The following is a 19,246-nucleotide window of genomic DNA, read 5'->3' as shown; positions in this document are numbered from 1 at the left end:
CATCCATTCATGATAAAAACTCTCAACAAAATGGGTATAGAGGGCAAGTACCTCAACATAATAAAGGCCATATATGATAAACCCACAGCCAACATTATACTGAACAGCGAGAAGCTGAAAGCTCTTTTCCTCTAAGATTGGGAACAAGACAGGAATGCACACTCTCCCCACTGTTACTCAACATAGTACTGGAGGTCCTAGCCATGGCAATCAGACAAAACAAAGAAATACAAGGAATCCAGACTGGTAAAGAAATCAAACTGTCACTATTTGCAGATGACATGACATTGTACATAAAAAACCCTAAAGACTCCACTCCAAAACTACTAGAACTAATACCGGAATTCAGCAAAGTTGCAGGATTACAAAATTAATGCACAGAAATCTGTTGCTTTCCTATACACTAACAATGAACTAGCAGAAAGAGAAATCAGGAAAACAATTCCATTCACAATTGCATCAAAAAGAATGAAATACCTAGGAATAAACCTAACCAAGGAAATAAAAGACCTATACCCTGAAAACTACAAGACACTCTTAAGAGAAATTAAAGAGGACACTAGCAAATGGAAACTCATCCCATGCTCTTGGCTAGGAAGAATTAATATTGTCAAAATGGCCATCCTGCCTAAAGCAATCTACAGATTCAATGCAATCCCTATCAAATTACCAACAGCATTCTTCAACGATTTGGAACAAAGAGTTCTAAAATTCATATGGAACCACCAAAGACCCCAAACAGCCAAAGCAATCCTGAGAAGGAAGAATAAAGTGCGAGGGATCTCACTCCCCAACTTCAAGCTCTACTACAAAGCCACAGTAATCAAGACAATTCGGTACTGGCACAAGAACAGAGCCACAGACCAGTGGAACAGAATAGAGTCTCCAGACATTAACCCAAACATATATGGTCAATTAATATACGGTAAAGGAGCTATGGACATACAATGGCGAAATGACAGCCACTTCAACAGCTGGTGTTGGCAAAACTGGACAGCTACATGTAAGAGAATGAAACTGGATCACTGTCTAACCACATACACAAAAGTAAATTCGAAATGGATCAAAGACCTGAATGTAAGTCATGAAACCATAAAACTCTTAGAAAAAAACATAGGCAGAAATCTCTTGGACATAAACATAAGTGACTTCTTCATGAACATATCACCCCAGGCAAGGAAAACAAAAGCTAAAATGAACAAGTGGGACTATATCAAGCTGAAAAGCTTCTGTACAGCAAAGGACACCATCAATAGAACAAAAAGGCAGCCTACAGTATGGGAGAATATATTCATAAATGACAGATCCAATAAAGGGTTGACATCCAAAATATATAAAGAACTCACGCACCTCAACAAACAAAAAGCAAATAATCCAATTAAAAAATGGGCACAGGAGCTGAACAGACAGTTCTCCAAAGAAGAAATTCAGATGGCCAAGAGGCACATGAAAAGATGCTCCACATTGCTAATCATCAGAGAAATGCAAATTAAAACCACAGTGAGATATCACCTCACACCAGTAAGGATCACCACCATCCAAAAGACAAACAACAATAAATGTTGGTGAGGTTGTGGAGAGAGGGGAACCCTCCTACAGTGCTTGTGGGAATGTAAATTAGGTCAACCACCGTGGAAAGCGGTATGGAGGTTCCTCAAAAAGCTCAAAATAGAAATACCATTTGACCCAGAAATTCCACTTCTAGGAATTTACCCTAAGAATGCAGCAGCCCAGTTTGAAAAAGACAGATGCACCCCTATGTTTATTGCAGCACTATTTACAATAGCCAAGAAATGGAAGCAATCTAAGTGTTCATCAGTAGATGAATGGATAAAGAAGATGTGGTACATATACACAATGGAATATTATTCAGCCATAAGAAGAAAACAAATCCTACCATTAGCAACAACATGGATGGTGCTAGAGGGTATTATGCTCAGTGAAATAAGCCAGGCAGAGAAAGACAAGGACAAGTACGAATGATTTTACTCATATGTGGAGTACAAGAACAAAGAAAAAACTGAAGGAACAAAACAACAGCAGAAACACAGAACCCAAGAATGGACTAGCAGTTACCAAAGGGAAAGGGACTGGAGAGGATGGCTGGGAAGAGAGGGATAAGTGGGGGGGGGGGGGCATTACGATTAGCATGTATAATGTGGGGGTGGCATAGGGAGGGCTGTGCAACACAGAGAAGACAAGTAGTGATTCTACAGCGTCTTACTATGCTGATGGACAGTGACTGTAATGGAGTTTGTGGGGGGGACTTGGTGATGGTCAGAGTCTAGTAAACATAATGTTCCTCATGTAATTGTAGATTAATGATACTAAAATAAAATAAATAAGTAGATAAATAAATAAAGAATAAACCAATAAATGTAAGTAAAGTAAAAAGAAAAATGTTGCAAACAAGCTGTCGTAAATAGAAGAGACCAATTTGTCTCTGAATTTCTTCTTCCAGCTAGTTCCTGAGTTGATACTTTTTGAGGGGTAAAGAATTGAACTAGGTGGTTTTTCCCTTGGCAGATGGTAAATGTGTATCAAGTACATCAGCATTCCTGTTTCCTGTACCTTGGCAGTATCCTTGTGGATGAGTATGGCATGGAAGAGGGCTGTCGACAGGGATTACTAGACATGCTCCAGGTATTTTTTTCCTTGGGGAATATAGACGTGGCAGACTTACAGGGTCTAAAGGCCTAGCAGTGTGTTTTTTCACCCTGTATTTAATTCTGTTGCTGCTATACGTTTCTTTCCCAGTCATGTTGATTTCCTATTAACAAGGAGGTAGAAACTTTTAGTTGTTCTTCTAGGCCTGCTTGGGAGAATGAGTGAGATTAATGAATGTAACGATCATTACAGGTATTACCTACCTAATGTATGCCCTCCAGAGAGAGGATTTTTTGAGCAGTAAGAAATGGGACAAATGGATTTAGAATAAAGGATTTTTAAGCTCAGGCATGATTCTGTTTTTAATTTCTTGCCCATAATAGCCAGTGAACAAGTTTACTTAGCAGAGATGGTCTTAGGGTAAATAGCAAGCCTTGGAAAATGCTTCTGATGTACTGCTTTTTTACCGTTCTAGTCAGGGTGGGGGAGGAATATATTAGGAGGTTAAATTATAATGCTCCTTTTACCAAGCTATCTTTCCCTTTGAATTTGGCATTTTATTATTATTATTAAAATTTCATCTACATCCTTAATGATCTAGACCATATGTAATACCTAAGTACAGTCTTTCAGGAACTTCTAAAACTTTGATATCTATCCTGTTGCAGCAGCTAAAACCTATATCTTCAACCCTTTCTGAAATGTGACTTCATATGTGAAACCTGTGCCAGCTGAGGATTTCTTTTTTCCTTGTCTTGGTCTGATTCTCATTGCTGTCTTTTTCTTTTTATGTCTTTGCTTCGTCTCTTTGTTTCCTTTGTGTATGTTGTGATATATAGCAAGTCTGAATTCCTTGGCATTTATGTACAAGCATTTGTTTTAAAATCAACTATTTTGTTTTAGGCCCTGTGCATCCCCACCTTTCAGCTTCTAGAACAACAAAATGGGCTCCAGAATCACCCTGACACAGTGGATGACCTGTTCAGGCTAGCCACCAGGTCAGTCCTTCTGAAAAGCTACCCTTTATTTTATTGTTCATCCCCATCACTTAGTCAGTCACCTAAATTTGGCTATTTCCTTCTCTGTAAAATGAAGTAAGTGGAGTAGATAGATTGATGATTCATAACCCAAAGTTAAATTATGAACTAGAATATCCCCATAAGCGAGGAAGAATTGGATGGGAGCAGGGGAAAGTAGCCTAGTACCTATCATGAAGGAGGGAACACTCACAAGACAATAAAAATGAGCTTGGTAAAAGCATCTGACTAAATAATTTCTAGAATCCCCAGTAGGTATAGCTTTTTATTTTGCTATGATGTCATGCTTCACTTCAACTTTTTTCTTGAGAAGCTTAGCATCCTTTAGATATAAGCATAACTCAGAACAAAGAATACTTAGAATTTTAAGGTGCCTTAGCAGTTATCTAGTACTGGACTTCCTAGTTCTGTCCCTAGCCTACCACGTCTCCCCACTTACCTGCTTCAGTTCCTTTTACCAGTAACATTGACAATGTTATTGCCAAACCTTTGAATTCCTTCTTTGCCTCTAGCTAAGGAATTTGAACCAAATCAGTTAGTGAACATAAAAGCATTTAAGAAGAAATAAAAACATTATTAAATATGTATTATTATATAATTTTACTTGTAACACACACACACACGCATATATATATAGTTTTTTATTTTCAAATTAAAAATAGTATGGTCTTGATTATTTCATCTCAGGATTTAACATTGAACACTTTTTTTGTTAGTTTTTGGACAAGTCTGAAAACCTATTTTTTTTTAGTTGACTATGAGAGAATTGGGTGGGCTGTCAATCTTTGTTTCCCCAGGGTGTATTCCTTGAAAACTAATCTCTAGAGATGCTCTTTACATAAATGGTTACCTGGTGAAATAAATTTGGAAAATATTGTATCTTTCTTGGAGATTCTCCAGGTACATTATAGGATCTAAGAAACCTTGTGGAAAATTGAGTTGGAAAGTATAGGGGGTTCCCATAATACCCACTGCTCTACCACCCCTCCGTCTCCTGCATAGCCTCCCTCACTAACAGCATCCTCCACTAGAGTGGTCCATTTGTTAGAATTGATGAACCCATATGACACATCATTATCATCCTAAGTCCATAGTTTGCATTTAGGGTTCACTGTTGCTGGTATACCTTCTTTGGGTTTGGACAAAAATATAATGACATGTATCCATTATAGTATCATACAATACATTTCTACTACCCAAAAAATCCTCTCTATTCCACCTATTCATCCCTCCCTCCTCACCCAACCCCTAGAAATGACTGACCTTTTTACTGTCTCCATAGCTTTGTCTTTTTCCTTGGCTGCTTTTATAATTACCCTAATCCTGTCATTTATACCTAGCCTGTCTTTCCACACTAGGTTTATTCAGCGTAGCCCTGTTACCTTGCTGAGAAGCCAAGTGGTCATCCCTATCTTACAGTGGGCCATTGCCTCTACAACCCTGGACCACCGGGATGCCAATTGTAGTGTCATGCGGTTTCTACGAGACCTCATCCATACAGGGGTAGCCAATGACGTGAGTGTAAAAATTGCACCTTTTCTACTTTGCAGCTCATTATTTTCTCATACTTCTTCCTTCTTCCTTAGGGGAAAACCAGTATTTCCTTTTTTGGTTGTATATTTTGTTAGGTGTATACCATAGCAGATTATTCATTAGCTAAATTATCAACTATTACATTTAAGGCAGCCTGTTCTAAGTGCTGTGTGTAAGCTGTATGAAACAGTCTGAAATTATCTCTGCTCAAGCCATTTGGTGTCTAGTTAAAGAGATAAACAGGTATAAGAGCTAAATATCAACAAGAGGGCAGTATTTGATTATCAGATAAGTGATAAAAGTCTTAATTGGTACAAGATCAGGGGTGGGGAAGTTGTGGACAGAGATGGGTTCCGATAACTTTCTGTAAGAGTAGGGCCCTCAATGGGGCCATAAGATACAGATAGGATTTGGATTGATAAGATTGGGGAGGATAGTCTTTAACTGGAGTCTAAGTCATGATTAGAGAAAGTCAGCAGAGCACTAACTGTTACCAGTAGACAGTTAAGAAACCTGTTGGGCTGGAGAAGTAAAATGGTTCACAAAATTTTCAAAGGTAGATTTGGCTAGATGTGAAATAGAATTGAAGGTGAGGGTGAGCAGTGAGGCAGTAACCAAGTATGTGAATAGGCTAATATTTAAGAAGTTTGGCAGTAAAAATAGAAGAAAATGACTTGAAGTGAAGAACAGTTTTTAAAGAAGTTATTTTTTTCAAGATATTAGAAATAAAAGTATTTTCAAAAATTATAGGAAGGAAGAAAATGTGTTTTTTTTAATAGAAATGATTTGAGTAGATACCTGATAGAAGTCTTCAATTCTTTCAGTTGGTTTTAAAAAAGGAACTAGGTACACTTCAAGTTATTTTTCACAGAAAAAAAAAGATTAAGAAAATTGCTACCCTTAATCTTTATTGCTTCTCTTTCACCTTCTCTTTAGAAAAATCTAAGAGTTAAGGTGAATCTCAGCTGAAACCCAAGTCTGTTTCCTTGATAGTAAACCCTTAATATTGTCTTCCTAATAACAAAACATTAAGTGGACTTTGTGAATCCAGCTGTTATATATACTTTATTCCCCAGGAAAGAGAAATTGCTAGACTGAAGGGGGAAAAGTATTTGATCTTTGGAAAGTTGAAATTAGATTTTATCTGTTGCTCCTGTTTTCTTACAGCATGAAGAAGACTTTGAATTACGGAAAGAACTGATTGGACAGGTGATGAACCAGCTTGGACAGCAGCTTGTAAGCCAGCTGCTCCACACATGCTGCTTTTGTCTCCCCCCCTATACCCTACCAGATGTGGCCGAAGTGCTGTGGGAGATCATGCAGGTTGACAGACCGGTAAGATTATTTTCATAATTAGGAAGCTACAGGTTCCACATAAAGGAACCCAAACTCACGGTACTAAAAACTTCAGTTCTCTGTAGCTGACTGTAACTTTGATACCTGTCCTGTTGTATGTCCCTGGAACCTAATTCAGGCATATTGCTAAGTTTGTTAGGTAAGTGGCCCTATAGAAGGCCAGTAATTCTTTATTGAATTCTTGAAAACATATTTGTGTCACTGTTGCAGGGTTTGTGTATTATCAGAAGTGAATACTAAGCATTGAATTCAACTGTGTGGCTGGCCAATGAGAAATTTGTTCACTTGTGAGAAGATGCCTATGTATTAGTTATATAGTGGTACAGGTTATTCAAGAAGTGTTCATTCATTTCAAGTTCTTTTAGAAAGTGCTGTATGGTTCTTTGGTAATAAATCCAGCCCCCAGAGCATTTGGAAGCATAGGAGTATAAAACTAGCCCACAATATATAGTTGGATTTGTTTCTCTTTGGATTTATTTGTGTTGTGTTACAGTTCTTATACTAGGTCTTTTATCACCTGAGCATGAGAATTTCTTTAGTCTCTCCAATAATGTAGAAATAATTTCAGTCCTGGGCCACATGATCATAAATCAGGTTATTGTATACTGCATGAAAGTTTTTAGCATAATGATAAAGTTTAAAATATCCTGTAAATTTAAAAAACAAGATTCATAATTTTTCAATATTAATATAAAACAGTTTGCGAAAATGCACAGTTGGACCTAGTTAGTGAGCTGTCTTCCAGAGCCATAGAAAAATCTAGATACAAGTATCTTAAAACTTAAGTACATGTACATCTAAATGTCTCCTGTTTTATTCCATTGATAGTAGTTCTTAGCTTCAATTTCAGCAGTTTCACAAAAAAAGAGAATACAGTATACATTTACTATTAGACTCTGATATTACTGAGCTGAAAGTTCTGCCTAGTTTTAGGTTTGTGTGGTCATCTCAGTGATTAGTGTATATTGTCTTAATGGGCACATGCTTTACTTGATCTTTGGCTCAGTCAAACCAGAAACATTCATATGTAGGGCAGATGCTTAGTAGATTTCTAACATTTTCTTTAGGCTTATACTTCAGAAACAGCCACATTTAATTTAAATTCTTACACATCAGATTCTGTGAGGCTCCTGTGTAGCTTTGGTTTCATCAAGTAGTCTGCAGGTCTTCCATATAAGCTCAAGTGCTTCAATAATGAATAGTATCTGTAGGTCCTGTTGCTGGATTATACACATTCCATTTCAGTCTAATGCAGTAGTATTTTTGTGTTTTCCTAAAGAAAGTGCTCTGTGAGCCCCTTTGGACCAGCAAGTTTAATTCCAAAAGTCCTTAACATCAGAACTAAAACGTCCATACTCTTACTTTTTTACAAATGTATTCTTGATTTGTAAACAGATGGTTACATACTAACAGAAGAAGAAAATGAGAAGAGCAAGTTTAGCCAGGAACAGAAACCAGGTAGCCATGTGCTCAGAAGAGTTTTATATAGATTTGCACTGAATTATCAAGTAGTTTAAAGTGGTTGTTTTCTCTACATGTCAACTTAAAACTGAGTTTCTGTAAAAGCACTCTACATAAATTTAGGTTGTCTATATAACTATAAACTGAAATTGTAACTAAGGACCTAAGTCCAAACAAAATTCACATTCTTGAGCACTTCTTAATTATACCATTTTCAGAGTTCAGCACACAGATTCTTTAATAGAAGATGACATACCAGCTTCGTCTCTTGACTTGAGTAAACTATTAAAGCCCTTTCCTCTGTTCCCTTCTTTCTTTGTTGACCCATCTGCACATTTACTCAGTGTTTTCAGCCTTTCTTTTTAACCAATTCTCAGATTCTTTTACTGGAAGGTGATAAGGCCTGTTATGTGCTAGCTAATTATTTTTGCTTTTTAGTTTAGTTTCTTACTGTGTTTATTTGGGAGGATATTGTAGCTAAGTCATGGGCCATTTTTGGATGCCAAAACTTTTGTCAGTTAAAGGTTCTTCCTATTCTACTCCTTGTTTTTGTCCAAGTGGAGTGTTGTCTTCCTTGAGTGCAACATTTGGAAAATTATGTAGTACTTAAGCTTTATAGTGGAATATTTACTTTTGTTATGGTCTATTATTATCATAACATAATGGGAAAATATATAATATAAAAAATTTAGTTAGAAAAAAGTTATAGCTGAAAACTCTGGCATCTTATTTAGTATACTTAAGAAACTATACATCCTACTTAGGAAAATCATGAAGAGCAATTAGAGCTGACTGAAAGAAGAACAGTTCAATTGAAAATAAGAACTCAGAGGAAATCTCTAGAAATTTGATTTTTAGTTTGAAGAGGAAGTAAGGGCAGGGGGCAAACAGTTTTTGTGCATAAAAAGTATATAGAAACTGCTTGGATGTAAATAAATTTCTTTTAAACAGCTACAAGAGTGAGCAACAAAAGAATTTTCTGACACAAAGAACAGAAGGTATTACAGGGGAACTTGACTGGATATGACTTTTACTAAGAGAGATGACTTCAAAATCCTTAAGATTATGCATTCATACTTTTTTTATATATATAAAATATATATATATATACTTTTTGTCCCTGCTCTTCCTGGTTCTGAACCTTTGCTTTCAATTGTCTTTGATCTTCATGCTCTAGAGATTTCTGGCAACTGTTTAATTTTTAAAATATTACCTAAGTTTCATGACAGGAACAGAGCAGTAGCCTCCTCCAGAAAAGACTTCACTCCCACAGTAGAAGGGCTGTCTGAAATGACCCCTCCTGCCCCTTAGTAGGGAAGTGTAGGCATGCCGTTGTAGACTCTTCCAACCCCCAGAGGGTTGGAAGGCCTAGGGATAGTACTTTTGTTAATTCCTGTACTTCCTGCGAAGTCTGGGAAAGCCAATGCTACTAAGGAAAACCTATGGGTTTTGTTAGTCCTTGGTAGGGTCCGGCTAGGCAAGCCATGCTGCTTTTAAAACTCTTACCCTTCTCTGTACAGACCTTTTGTCGATGGTTAGAGAATTCCTTGAAAGGTTTGCCAAAGGAGACAACCGTGGGAGCCGTCACAGTGACACACAAACAACTTACAGATTTTCACAAACAAGTTACTAGGTGAGTGATGCCAGGTTTTTGTTTTGCTTTTGTTTTTTAAGGCATGTGAACAGCAGGCTGGGCTGTGTAGAAAAAATGTATCTTCGTTTCTTATACCATCTTAGTTACAGATCTTCCCAGGAATAATGTTTCTTGTGCCTTTGTAAAATCACAGTTCAGTATGTGTTTAGCCTTGAATTATACAAATTGGCATTGGAAACCTATCTGGGTTGAAATATCACCCTGTTGTACAAGGGTGCATCAGTTTTATTGTACATATGCATTAACTGGTGTAACATCTTAATGATAAAAGCATTATTTCTTCTAAAAGGTGAATACACAGAGTAGCCCATTACCCTTCAGAAGATCGTCTTTATCTTTTTGAAGTCCTTTCTCAGGGGTCAAGAGTGTAGATGCCTAAATAGGTCAAACATTGTTTGTAAAACATTATAGAGTGATGTAAACTGCAGTAAATTGGACAATTTTTGCCATGCCTAGAGATACTCAAATTCATGCAGGCAAATAAAACATCTCTTGAGATGCATTAGGCCCATGAGCCACTTGATTATAGCTTAGTTAAAATGTTAAATGCACACGAGTGTTTTTTTTACTGTGAACATAATAAACATTTTAATATAGTTACATAGCCTTCCTAATTAACCATTTTATAGCTATAAAAGTGTTACTTGATTTCCCTACAGTGACTCTACTAGTAAACATTTAGATTATTTTCATTTTTTCAATATTACAGATAATATTGAAAGTCTAGCCTTTTCCTTCTTTTGACTATTTTCCTTAAAATGTAGTCACTGAATTGAATGTTTTAAGACTTTATGGTCCTTGATAGTATAAATAACAACAACTTAAATTGAATCTTTGTAACTGTGTATCAGCTTGCCCTGATACTCCTTTTAAATCTAGAGTTTCTAGATTTTGTATAACACTTTAGCCAATGGCTTATGTTTATAAAGTTGTAGAATGATTTATAGGTCCAAGAGTGAGTGTTATAGTGAGGTTGGTAATGTGGGGGCGGGAGGTGGGACTGGAAATATTCTAATTGCCCATCAGTACAGAATAGTTAAATAATTAACAATATGTCTATACTAGTAAAGTAAATAGGCACTTAAAAATAAGGGAGAAAATGCATATGATGATACAGAAAAATATATAAGATACAAAGGGAAAAAATAGTTTCATAGAACCAGATTTGCATTTTATTTTCAATTTTGATAAAATACAAAATTTACCATCTTAGCCATTTTTAAGTGTACTGTTCACTAGTGTTAAGTATATTCACATTGTGCAGTCAATTTCCAGGACTTTTTTGGTCTTGCAAAACTGAAACTGTCTATTAAACAACAACTCCCCATTCCCCTCTCCTCCTAGCCCCTGGCAGCCATCATCCTACTTACTTTCTGTTCCCTGTGAGTTTGACTACTCTAGATATCTAAGTGAAATCATACAGCATTTGTCTTTTTGTGACTTAGCATAGTGTCCTCATGGTTCATCCAAGTTGTAGCTTGTGTCAGAACTTCCTTCTTAAGGCTGAATAGCATTCCATTGTATGTATGTACCACATTTTATTTATCCATTCATCTGTTGATAGATACTTGGGTTGCTTCCACCTCTTAACTATTGTGACTAATGCTGCTATGAACATGGTAAAAATATCTCTCTAAGACCCTGTGTTCAATTCTTGTGAATATATACCTAGAAGTGAAATTGCTGGATAATACGGCGATTCTGTGTTTAATTTTTTGAGGACCCTTCCTACTTAGTTTTCCATAGCCCCTGTACCATTTCCCACCAACAAGGTTCTAATATCTCCCATGTCTAGTTTGACTTTTGTATGTAATGTATGTTAAGGGTCCGATTTCATGCTTTTGCATGTAGATACCCAGTTTTCCCAGCACTGTCCTTTTCGCCATTGAATGGTCTTGGCACCTTTTTGGAAAATCATTTGATCATTTTATGCAAGGGATTTTTTTTCTGAGTTCTCTATCCTATTACATTTGTCTATGTATCTCTTTGTGTCACTACCATACTGTTTTGTTTACTATGGCTTTGTAATAAGTTTTGAAATTGGACATGTGAGATCTCCAACTTTGTTCTTTGTCAAAATTATATTAGCTATTTTGAGTCCTTTGAGAGTTCATGTGAAATATAGGATAGATTTTTCTATTTCCACAAAAAATGTCAATGGGATTGCATTGAATCTATAGATCACTTTGGATAGTTACTGACATCTTAACAGTATTATTTATGGACCCAAGATGTCTTTCCACTATTGGTGTATTTCATTTCTTTCAGCAATGTTTTGTAGTTTAAGTATTTTATTCTTTTTGATGTTGTTGTAAATGAACCAACTTGTACTTTTAAAAGCTGTTATTTATTATGTATGTGTAGGCTCTTCACGCATAATAAATTTCCGGAAAGATAATGAGTACCAGTATGGGAGAGGATGGAGACTTTCACTTTTCATCTCATAACCTTCTGTACTATTTGCACTTTTTTCGTGAGCATGAGGTATATACTGTTATAATTAAAACCAGACCTAGTTTTTAAAAGGGAGAGAAAAAATAAAATCCAAGCAGTGATACAAAAGTTAGTTTTCTTTTCTGAGAATTGATTTCTTTATGTTACTTTCCAAAATGGTTTACTTTCTCATCTCCCAGAATATCTTTAATAATTTTGTCAGTGTTAAAAATTCCAAACATTTGAATAATATTCTTTTTTTGTCACCTACTAAGTGGCTTGGCTTCATGCCCCACAAGTAACTGACTTTTGACCATAGATCAAATGACATACGTGACTGAAAGGTAGCTTGTGACTGCCTTCATGATACATTTCACCAGACAGGGGGATTCCCCTCCACTAGGGAGGCATATAGTTAGTGCCTGGATTACTTTACAAAATTGTTTCTCTTTACTATAAATCTCCCCAATGGTATTCCACCTACAAGCTGTCTCAGGGGAAGGGGTATAATAGTTGCTTCTCTCTGCTTCTCTTTGGCTCTATTCCTTCTAGGGTTGGTCAGTAGGAGGACAGGGTTATTTTTGGTCCTAATTTCCTTAGAGCATATGAAAGCCTCATGAGAACTCTCTAAGGACTGGGCTTAGAGTCAAGGATGTGGATTCGAATCTTGCCACTTGCTGACTGTTACTTTGAGCTTCAGCGTCAGCTTATTCATCTGTAAAATAGGGTTAGAAATATCTGTCTCAGGGTTATTTTGAGATACCTAGTGGACAGTAAAGAAGATCTGGCATGTAGTAAGTGATCAGTGAATATTAACTTTCTTCTTGGAAAAGAACCTGCTTGGAATGTCATTATGTACTTGCAGAACTAGCTGGAGCATGTCTTCTGCCAGCTTTAAGGCAACCACCCACATGTTCTGAAATAAGTCTCCACCAAGCCCATCTGAGCTAATGTATGATGAGTAGAACAAATAGAGTAAGTCTGAAATAAAAGTGATGGACATTGCTGATTTAAAGGAAACCTTGAGACAATGAAAAGGAACCCAATAATGCAGTGCTGTGAACAAAACTGATCTTTGCCCTCTGACATGGAAAATAAGCTTCACTACTGACCTGGCCTACTTGATCTCTCATTGCTAAACAAGTTGTATAGCTCCTCATATAGCAGGCTGTGGCATAAGGGTGGGCAAGGAGCAGAAGTAAGAGGTAGTGTTGAGGTGCTAGGAAAAGGGCTTGAGATTGCTCACCCCTCCTTAGTAAATTCTCTTTCTCTAGTATGCATGTTGCCCTTGAACCTTCTGTTCCATGCATGACTCAGTCTCCCTTTTGGTTTTAAGGTCCTGTAACTCCTGCCTCAGCATGCTGCTTTGTTTGCCATCCTAGCAGGGAGGGTGAACTGGTTCAGTTCAGTTTCATCTCAGCAAGTCCAAGCCTGTTTTTCAAATGGTACTGGTAATTAATTAATTTCTTAGCATTTTTAGTTGGTCAACTTGAAGAAGCTGGGATTTTTCATTCTAAAATACCATTCTTGCTTTCCAAACACCCCTAAATGTGGCTACAGGAAATCCTGCCATTTTTTCCTATTTCCCAATTTTGGTGTTCAGTCTTTGTCTCTTATCACTTGCATGAGGATCTCAAGGTCAGAAGAAATGAACGGAAGAAACATTGACACTAGAATTAGAGGCCAGTATGGGGGTGTCTTTTACTCATCGTTAGAGCTTGGTTACTCTCCATTATCTACCAGAACATCAGGTGAAAAGGGCTGCATTTCTCAGCACACGCATAAGGTTATGGGGCTTGAGGAGCAGTGACCATAAAAGTATTTTGAAGTACAGTAGAAGGATTGGGTGGCACTAGAAGCCGGAAAACAGAACCTAGAAAAATAGTCGCAGTTTTAAATAAATAAATAAATAACAGGAACAATTAAATGCCAGAAGGACTGAGGCAGAAAACAGAAAATAGTTGTAGCCTTTAAGGAGGTTTGTTTGAGTCCACTTCTTCAGACTTAATCACTAAGGACGCTAAAGTTAAACATTTGACTGAAGCTCTTTATAACCAAAGCAGTGGCCAGCAGATTGGGAGCAGAAGCTGAGGTGGTTCAAGACACTGGCCCATCCCTCACGGCCTGTCTCACCATGTTTTCCTAGACTTGCCTATTGGTTTCAGTACTGTTCCTTAGGCGTCACAAGAGAAGCTAATTCCTTATGTGTCACAGAGAGACTAAGGATGGAGTTATTGTTTCTTTTCAGATTAAACCAGGATCTCTGGCTAAAGAAGGATAGAATTCAAAGCACATAAAGGCAGTAGGATAGCCAAAGGATCTTGAGAGTGCAGGGCTATCCTAAGTTTAAATGTTTCCTACTATCTTAGTCCCTTATAATAATAACACACCACACAGTGACTTCTCCTGGATTACGTATCTTCTTCCTTCATGACTTTTGGAGCATGAATAATCTGGGCTTGCTCATCCTGCCTGCCTTCTTAACAGTCAGTATTGATTTGGAAATAGGTGGAGAAAAGTAATGCTTTTATTGAACCATGTTAAATTCACAAAGCGCAGATAGCAGAATGCCAATAAAACCAGAAGACCTTCCTCATTTTAATTACCTTTTTTGGTTGGAGAGAGACTAGACAAAAGTTTCTAGAATATTGTGTTGACTCAAGTCCTGGAATCTAAATTGAGGTTCTTAATGTTGTTTCAGATGTTATAGTCTGAGAAATCCAGATGTGGACACTGAAGGGTATAGCTCTCATTTCCCCTCTTTTCTGTTGAGTCACCATTAGCAGTTCCCTCTCCTGCTATCTAATCATTATGAAAAAGAGCTTTCTTCTAACACTGAATCCTAGGCTGTGGTCCCTGAGACTTTCTGAGCCAAAGAGAAGGCCTCAAGAGTGAGCCTATTAGGAAGTACTTCCTTTTCTACTGTTTTTAGCTTAGTATGTTCAGTTACCAAAAACTGTCACGAAGACTGACAAAAAAGAATGAATCTGGCATCAACTGGTTTCTTGGTGACAGTTTCAGACAAACGAGGCCTTTTGAAAAAATAGGGTCCAGGTGCATATTGGGCTTTTCATACCCGTCTCAGTACTTGTCTAAGGACCAAGTCCTGCTGCTTCCTTCTCCCTTTCTACATGCCTTAACCCTTTCCTTTCCCCACTCTTCTCCCACGGTAGGAGACCCTGAGTGTCCTGTTCAACTAGAAAATCAATGACTGATTAAGACTTAGTTGCTGTACTGGGCCTTGTAAACAAAATTGGCCTTTAAAGGAGAATGAGGAAACCAGGGCACCTAAGTTAGCTCAGTTCAGAGTTAAAATTACCAGCCTTGGGTGAATATGTTTACCTTTTCACTTTGGGGGTTCTGGCTTTCTTGTATTTATGCCAGGGCCTTCAACCACGTGTTGTGGAATACTACATTTGTGAAATACTATTATGTTCCACTCCTGTATTATCCTAAGCACTTTACATGTATGACCCAATTTAATTCTGAAAACATAGTGAGGTGGGTAATAGATGAGGAAACAGGTAGTTTGGTAACTTGCACAAGGACACAGTGGAGTAATGATTCAAACCTAGGCAACTTTTCTCAAAAATCCATTCTTTAAGGGCTACACAGTTATGGTTATTTTCATATACAGTAGTTATTATTTATTACTGAGTTACAGGAAGATCAGAAGCAGAGTCAAGAGATTATGGAGAGAAGACCAAGCAGAAAAAAAATGTTAGGGTTGTTTCTCCGTGTATTGTACCTTTCTCATCAGTCAGGGACCAATGTTCCTTTTCTTTTCTAGTGCTGAGGAATGTAAACAAGTTTGCTGGGCCTTGCGAGACTTCACTAGGTTGTTTCGATAGCTCACACTCCTGCACTGTGCCTGTCACCCAGGTGAGTGGTATATAGCTTCCAGCTTTTCCACTGGCTGTTGGGATTGCTTGGGGATGGGCATAGGTTTTAATGCCCATCATGGGACAAGTACTATCACTAGCGTCAGGGAAGGACTTAACAGCCTGCTAGACAGCTGCTTTTGGGTGCCGTCTTCACCCCCATAAGAAAGTTACTGTTGCAGAATATCTCAAAAAAACTCCTTCTTACAGACACTTCTAGGATGATAAGTGTATATGTTAAAAAACAAGTACTTTTTAACCTGGCTACTTTGGTTAAAACAGTGCTGACCTGAAGTTGACCATGATAACATGGCAGCACTCTCCTAAAACTTACCTTTCAGCTTTAATGAGCAGAGATGCTTATCCTTACTACATTTACAATTTGAACACTGAGACACCAGGTTTTGACCAAGGTAACCTGAAGGCATAGGAAAGGTCTAAGCATCTTGGCCTAGCTCCAGATGATCAGCTTTCTCAATGTGCTTCCTGTTTTATGATTCTGAGGAAAGAAAGGACTTAGGTGGTGGGATTTTGGTGCTAGTTTCTTGACAAAGAGAAGAAAGGCAACTCTTCAGTAAGACCTCCCTTTGACGTCTTCAGCAGAACTTGTTCTCCCAGGAGGCAGTTCTCGATGGATGTGCAGCACTCTCCCTGGTGATTTCTGTGATGAAATGCAAAAGTAGATGAAGGTGCTGTTTAGCAGTGCCTCGCCACACCAGGAATTATTTCTAAACTTTAGTTCTTACATGAGTAGTGATATAATTTGGGGTCCTCAGGTTTTAAGTCTGTAACAGCTGGCACTGATAACACAGGGCTGCTCATGGGCAGTATGAGTGTTCATAGCTAACGTATCTGCAGCCCTTGCTGTGCTCCAGGGTCTCTTCTAGGGCTTTGTATGTGTTAACTAAAACAACCTTCATACAGTTCTCTGGGTTCGTTACTATTATTATTCCCATTTTAAAGATGAGGAAATTGAGATTCCAAGATGTTAAATAATTTGCTTGATGTCACAGTCAGCAATTGATACAGTCAAATTCAGATATAGACATTCTGGTGCCAGAGTCCTCACTTTTAACCACTCTACTTAATGCTTTCCATAAAGTCTAAATCAGTGGTTTTTAAACTTTTGTTAGTCGTTAAAGCCTTCTTTCAAGATAAACTCTTACATGAAACCCCAATATTAAAGAGTAAGATTTTCTGGTTGGTTTGGAGTGGGTGGCCTGGACCTGCTGGCTTGCTCTTTACCCCCACATATCATCCCTAGTTTCCACAGCACACTCAGAATTGTAAAAGCACTGCAGACAGTATTTCATTAAAGTAGTAACTCCCTCAAAAGCACAAGTAAAAAATCCAACTTATTTTTCTTCACTGACTTCTTAGGACAGGGGCCAGAATGAGGTGCCTGAGCAAGTATCGAAACTTCTGCCTTGAGGTAGTCTGTACAAAATGCTCACTATCTCCTGCATCACAATTACTGACTGTCTGCTCTCTTTTGTCAGGAATGTCTTTTTTAATTAGAAGACAGGAAGAAAACAAAAACCAGACTGTGTCCCACAATCAGAAACCTCCATTGTGGCAGAGGGGCCTTCACCGCCACCAGGGCGTTCCGCCAGACAGGGAGAGACTCCAGCCTTCTGAGGCCATCCTGAGGAGTTCCTGTTTCGGGGTGTGAGGGAAAATCAGTGCGGTTTAGAAAAAGATGGCTGTGGCCTGTCCGGCGTGGTGGGAGGGGAGCTGGTTTCCTGATGAACATGTTTCTAAAAGGAAAAATAATTTTAAGGAAATAAAAGAGGAAAAAAAGGAAAACTAAACTGAAACCAGAAGTGAAACATTCGCCTGGTAGCAAATGACACTCACGCGGTGAACACACACTTACCTACACACATGCTGACATGCATGTGCTCACACAGAAAAATACAAGTACAAGCTTTCTGTGAAACAAAAAACACTCACTTAGGGAAAATGGGAATTCAAATGAACTTAAGAGCTGCAATTGGAAGAGAGTCAGGATCATCTCTTATGGTTTTCCATTGTTTTGTCCTCTTTCTCCCACTCTCCCCAACCAGTTTTTTCCCCACCTTTAGAGGTGTTTGGACAAGGAGGAGTAAGCAAGGAGCCTGTTCTGTTTATGTCATGATCACATAAACTACTAGGACCTGCCAGAGCCAAAATTCATATATATCCCAATCTTATTCAGTCTCTAAATCCACTTCCAATCCACATTGGGTTGTCATCAGCCCTGGAAAGAAGAGCCAGAATTGGGGTGAGTGGGATATAAATGTATATTCTAAGTTTTAGTTTCCTTAGTTTTTTTTTTTTTAGTTAATTTTTCACCCACAACATGAGAGAGCAAAAAAAGTGTAGGAGTATAGAAAAAATGTTTACAGGGCTAACTGTATTTTACTAAAATATGTGGAAATCATTTGACTTTACGGGGGTAGTTGGATGAGGTGGGAGAGGGAAGCCCAAAGCAGACGGTAACATTTTGAAGGAGTTGCAGCCCTACGCAGGCGTTAGATAGAAAGGCACTGTTCATCTGGTGGTGTAGCCATCTCAAGAACAAATCGACAGCGACAAAAAGAAAAGAAAAAAACAATAAATTTTAAAAATTTAATCAGTGTTTGTTTTTACTTCCTTTCATTGCCTCATTGCTCTGAAATAGTACAGCTAGGCCACCTGAGTGAGCAGGCTTAGCTGTTCTCTAATAGACACGTGGGTGTGGAGTTTAAAAGGCAGACCCCTGCCCTCAATGCCACAGAGCCCTCATATTTCAAGGGAGTAGCACATACTGCATCTTTTGTTCTTCTGGTTTACCCTAAACCTCCTCATACAACGTTTTATCCTTTCAGACTTAGTGGGAAAGAATGTGTCACTCAGCATGTTAAATGGAAATGTGGTATATTCTTTCCATTTTGATTGTTTCCTAACCTACTTAGTATTTTGTCTTTAGAAAAAAAAACTTGTATTCAGGTATGACTGACATACAACAAGCTGTACATAGTTGTTACACAGTTGATAAGCTTTGACATAGGATACACACATGAAACCATTAACACAATCGAGATAGTGAACTTGCCCTTTGCTCCCCAGCTTTCCTCACGTCTCTTCCTATCCTCCCTCATTCCCAAGTAACCACTGATATACTTACTGTTACTGTAGAATAGTTTGCATTTTTTTGAGTTTTATATAAATGGGACTTTAAGTATCTAATGATTGGGCTTTGAGCTAATAACCTTTGCTTCAGAGCTGCATCTAGTAATTGCCATAGGTAAAACAATCCTTGC

General features: G+C 37.9%; 1 protein-coding gene across 3 annotated transcripts in view; it reads left to right on the top strand.

Annotated features, from left to right (window-relative positions):
* Positions 1 to 18,580, top strand: part of TNPO3 (transportin 3) — a 73,906-nt gene extending 55,326 nt beyond the window's left edge. For 2 of the 3 annotated variants that reach the window (XM_036909064.2, XM_036909065.2), the window contains 7 exons: positions 2,527 to 2,643; positions 3,511 to 3,605; positions 5,003 to 5,159; positions 6,345 to 6,512; positions 9,515 to 9,627; positions 15,872 to 15,963; positions 17,462 to 18,580. In XM_036909064.2, coding sequence (XP_036764959.1) covers positions 2,527 to 2,643; positions 3,511 to 3,605; positions 5,003 to 5,159; positions 6,345 to 6,512; positions 9,515 to 9,627; positions 15,872 to 15,932 — 711 coding nt within the window. In that variant the 3' untranslated portion in view covers positions 15,933 to 15,963; positions 17,462 to 18,580. Of the gene's footprint in view, positions 1 to 2,526; positions 2,644 to 3,510; positions 3,606 to 5,002; positions 5,160 to 6,344; positions 6,513 to 9,514; positions 9,628 to 13,417; positions 13,527 to 15,871; positions 15,964 to 17,461 lie in introns of all 3 variants that reach the window. The other variant, XR_005029580.2, reaches the window with a different exon arrangement.
* Positions 18,581 to 19,246: the final 666 nt, after the last annotated feature.

This window comes from Manis pentadactyla, chromosome 7 (assembly GCF_030020395.1).
Source record: "Manis pentadactyla isolate mManPen7 chromosome 7, mManPen7.hap1, whole genome shotgun sequence".
NCBI classification, from domain to species: domain Eukaryota; kingdom Metazoa; phylum Chordata; class Mammalia; order Pholidota; family Manidae; genus Manis; species Manis pentadactyla.
The sequence above is the reverse complement of the archived record's forward strand: the minus strand, read 5'-3'. Positions and strand labels throughout refer to the sequence as shown.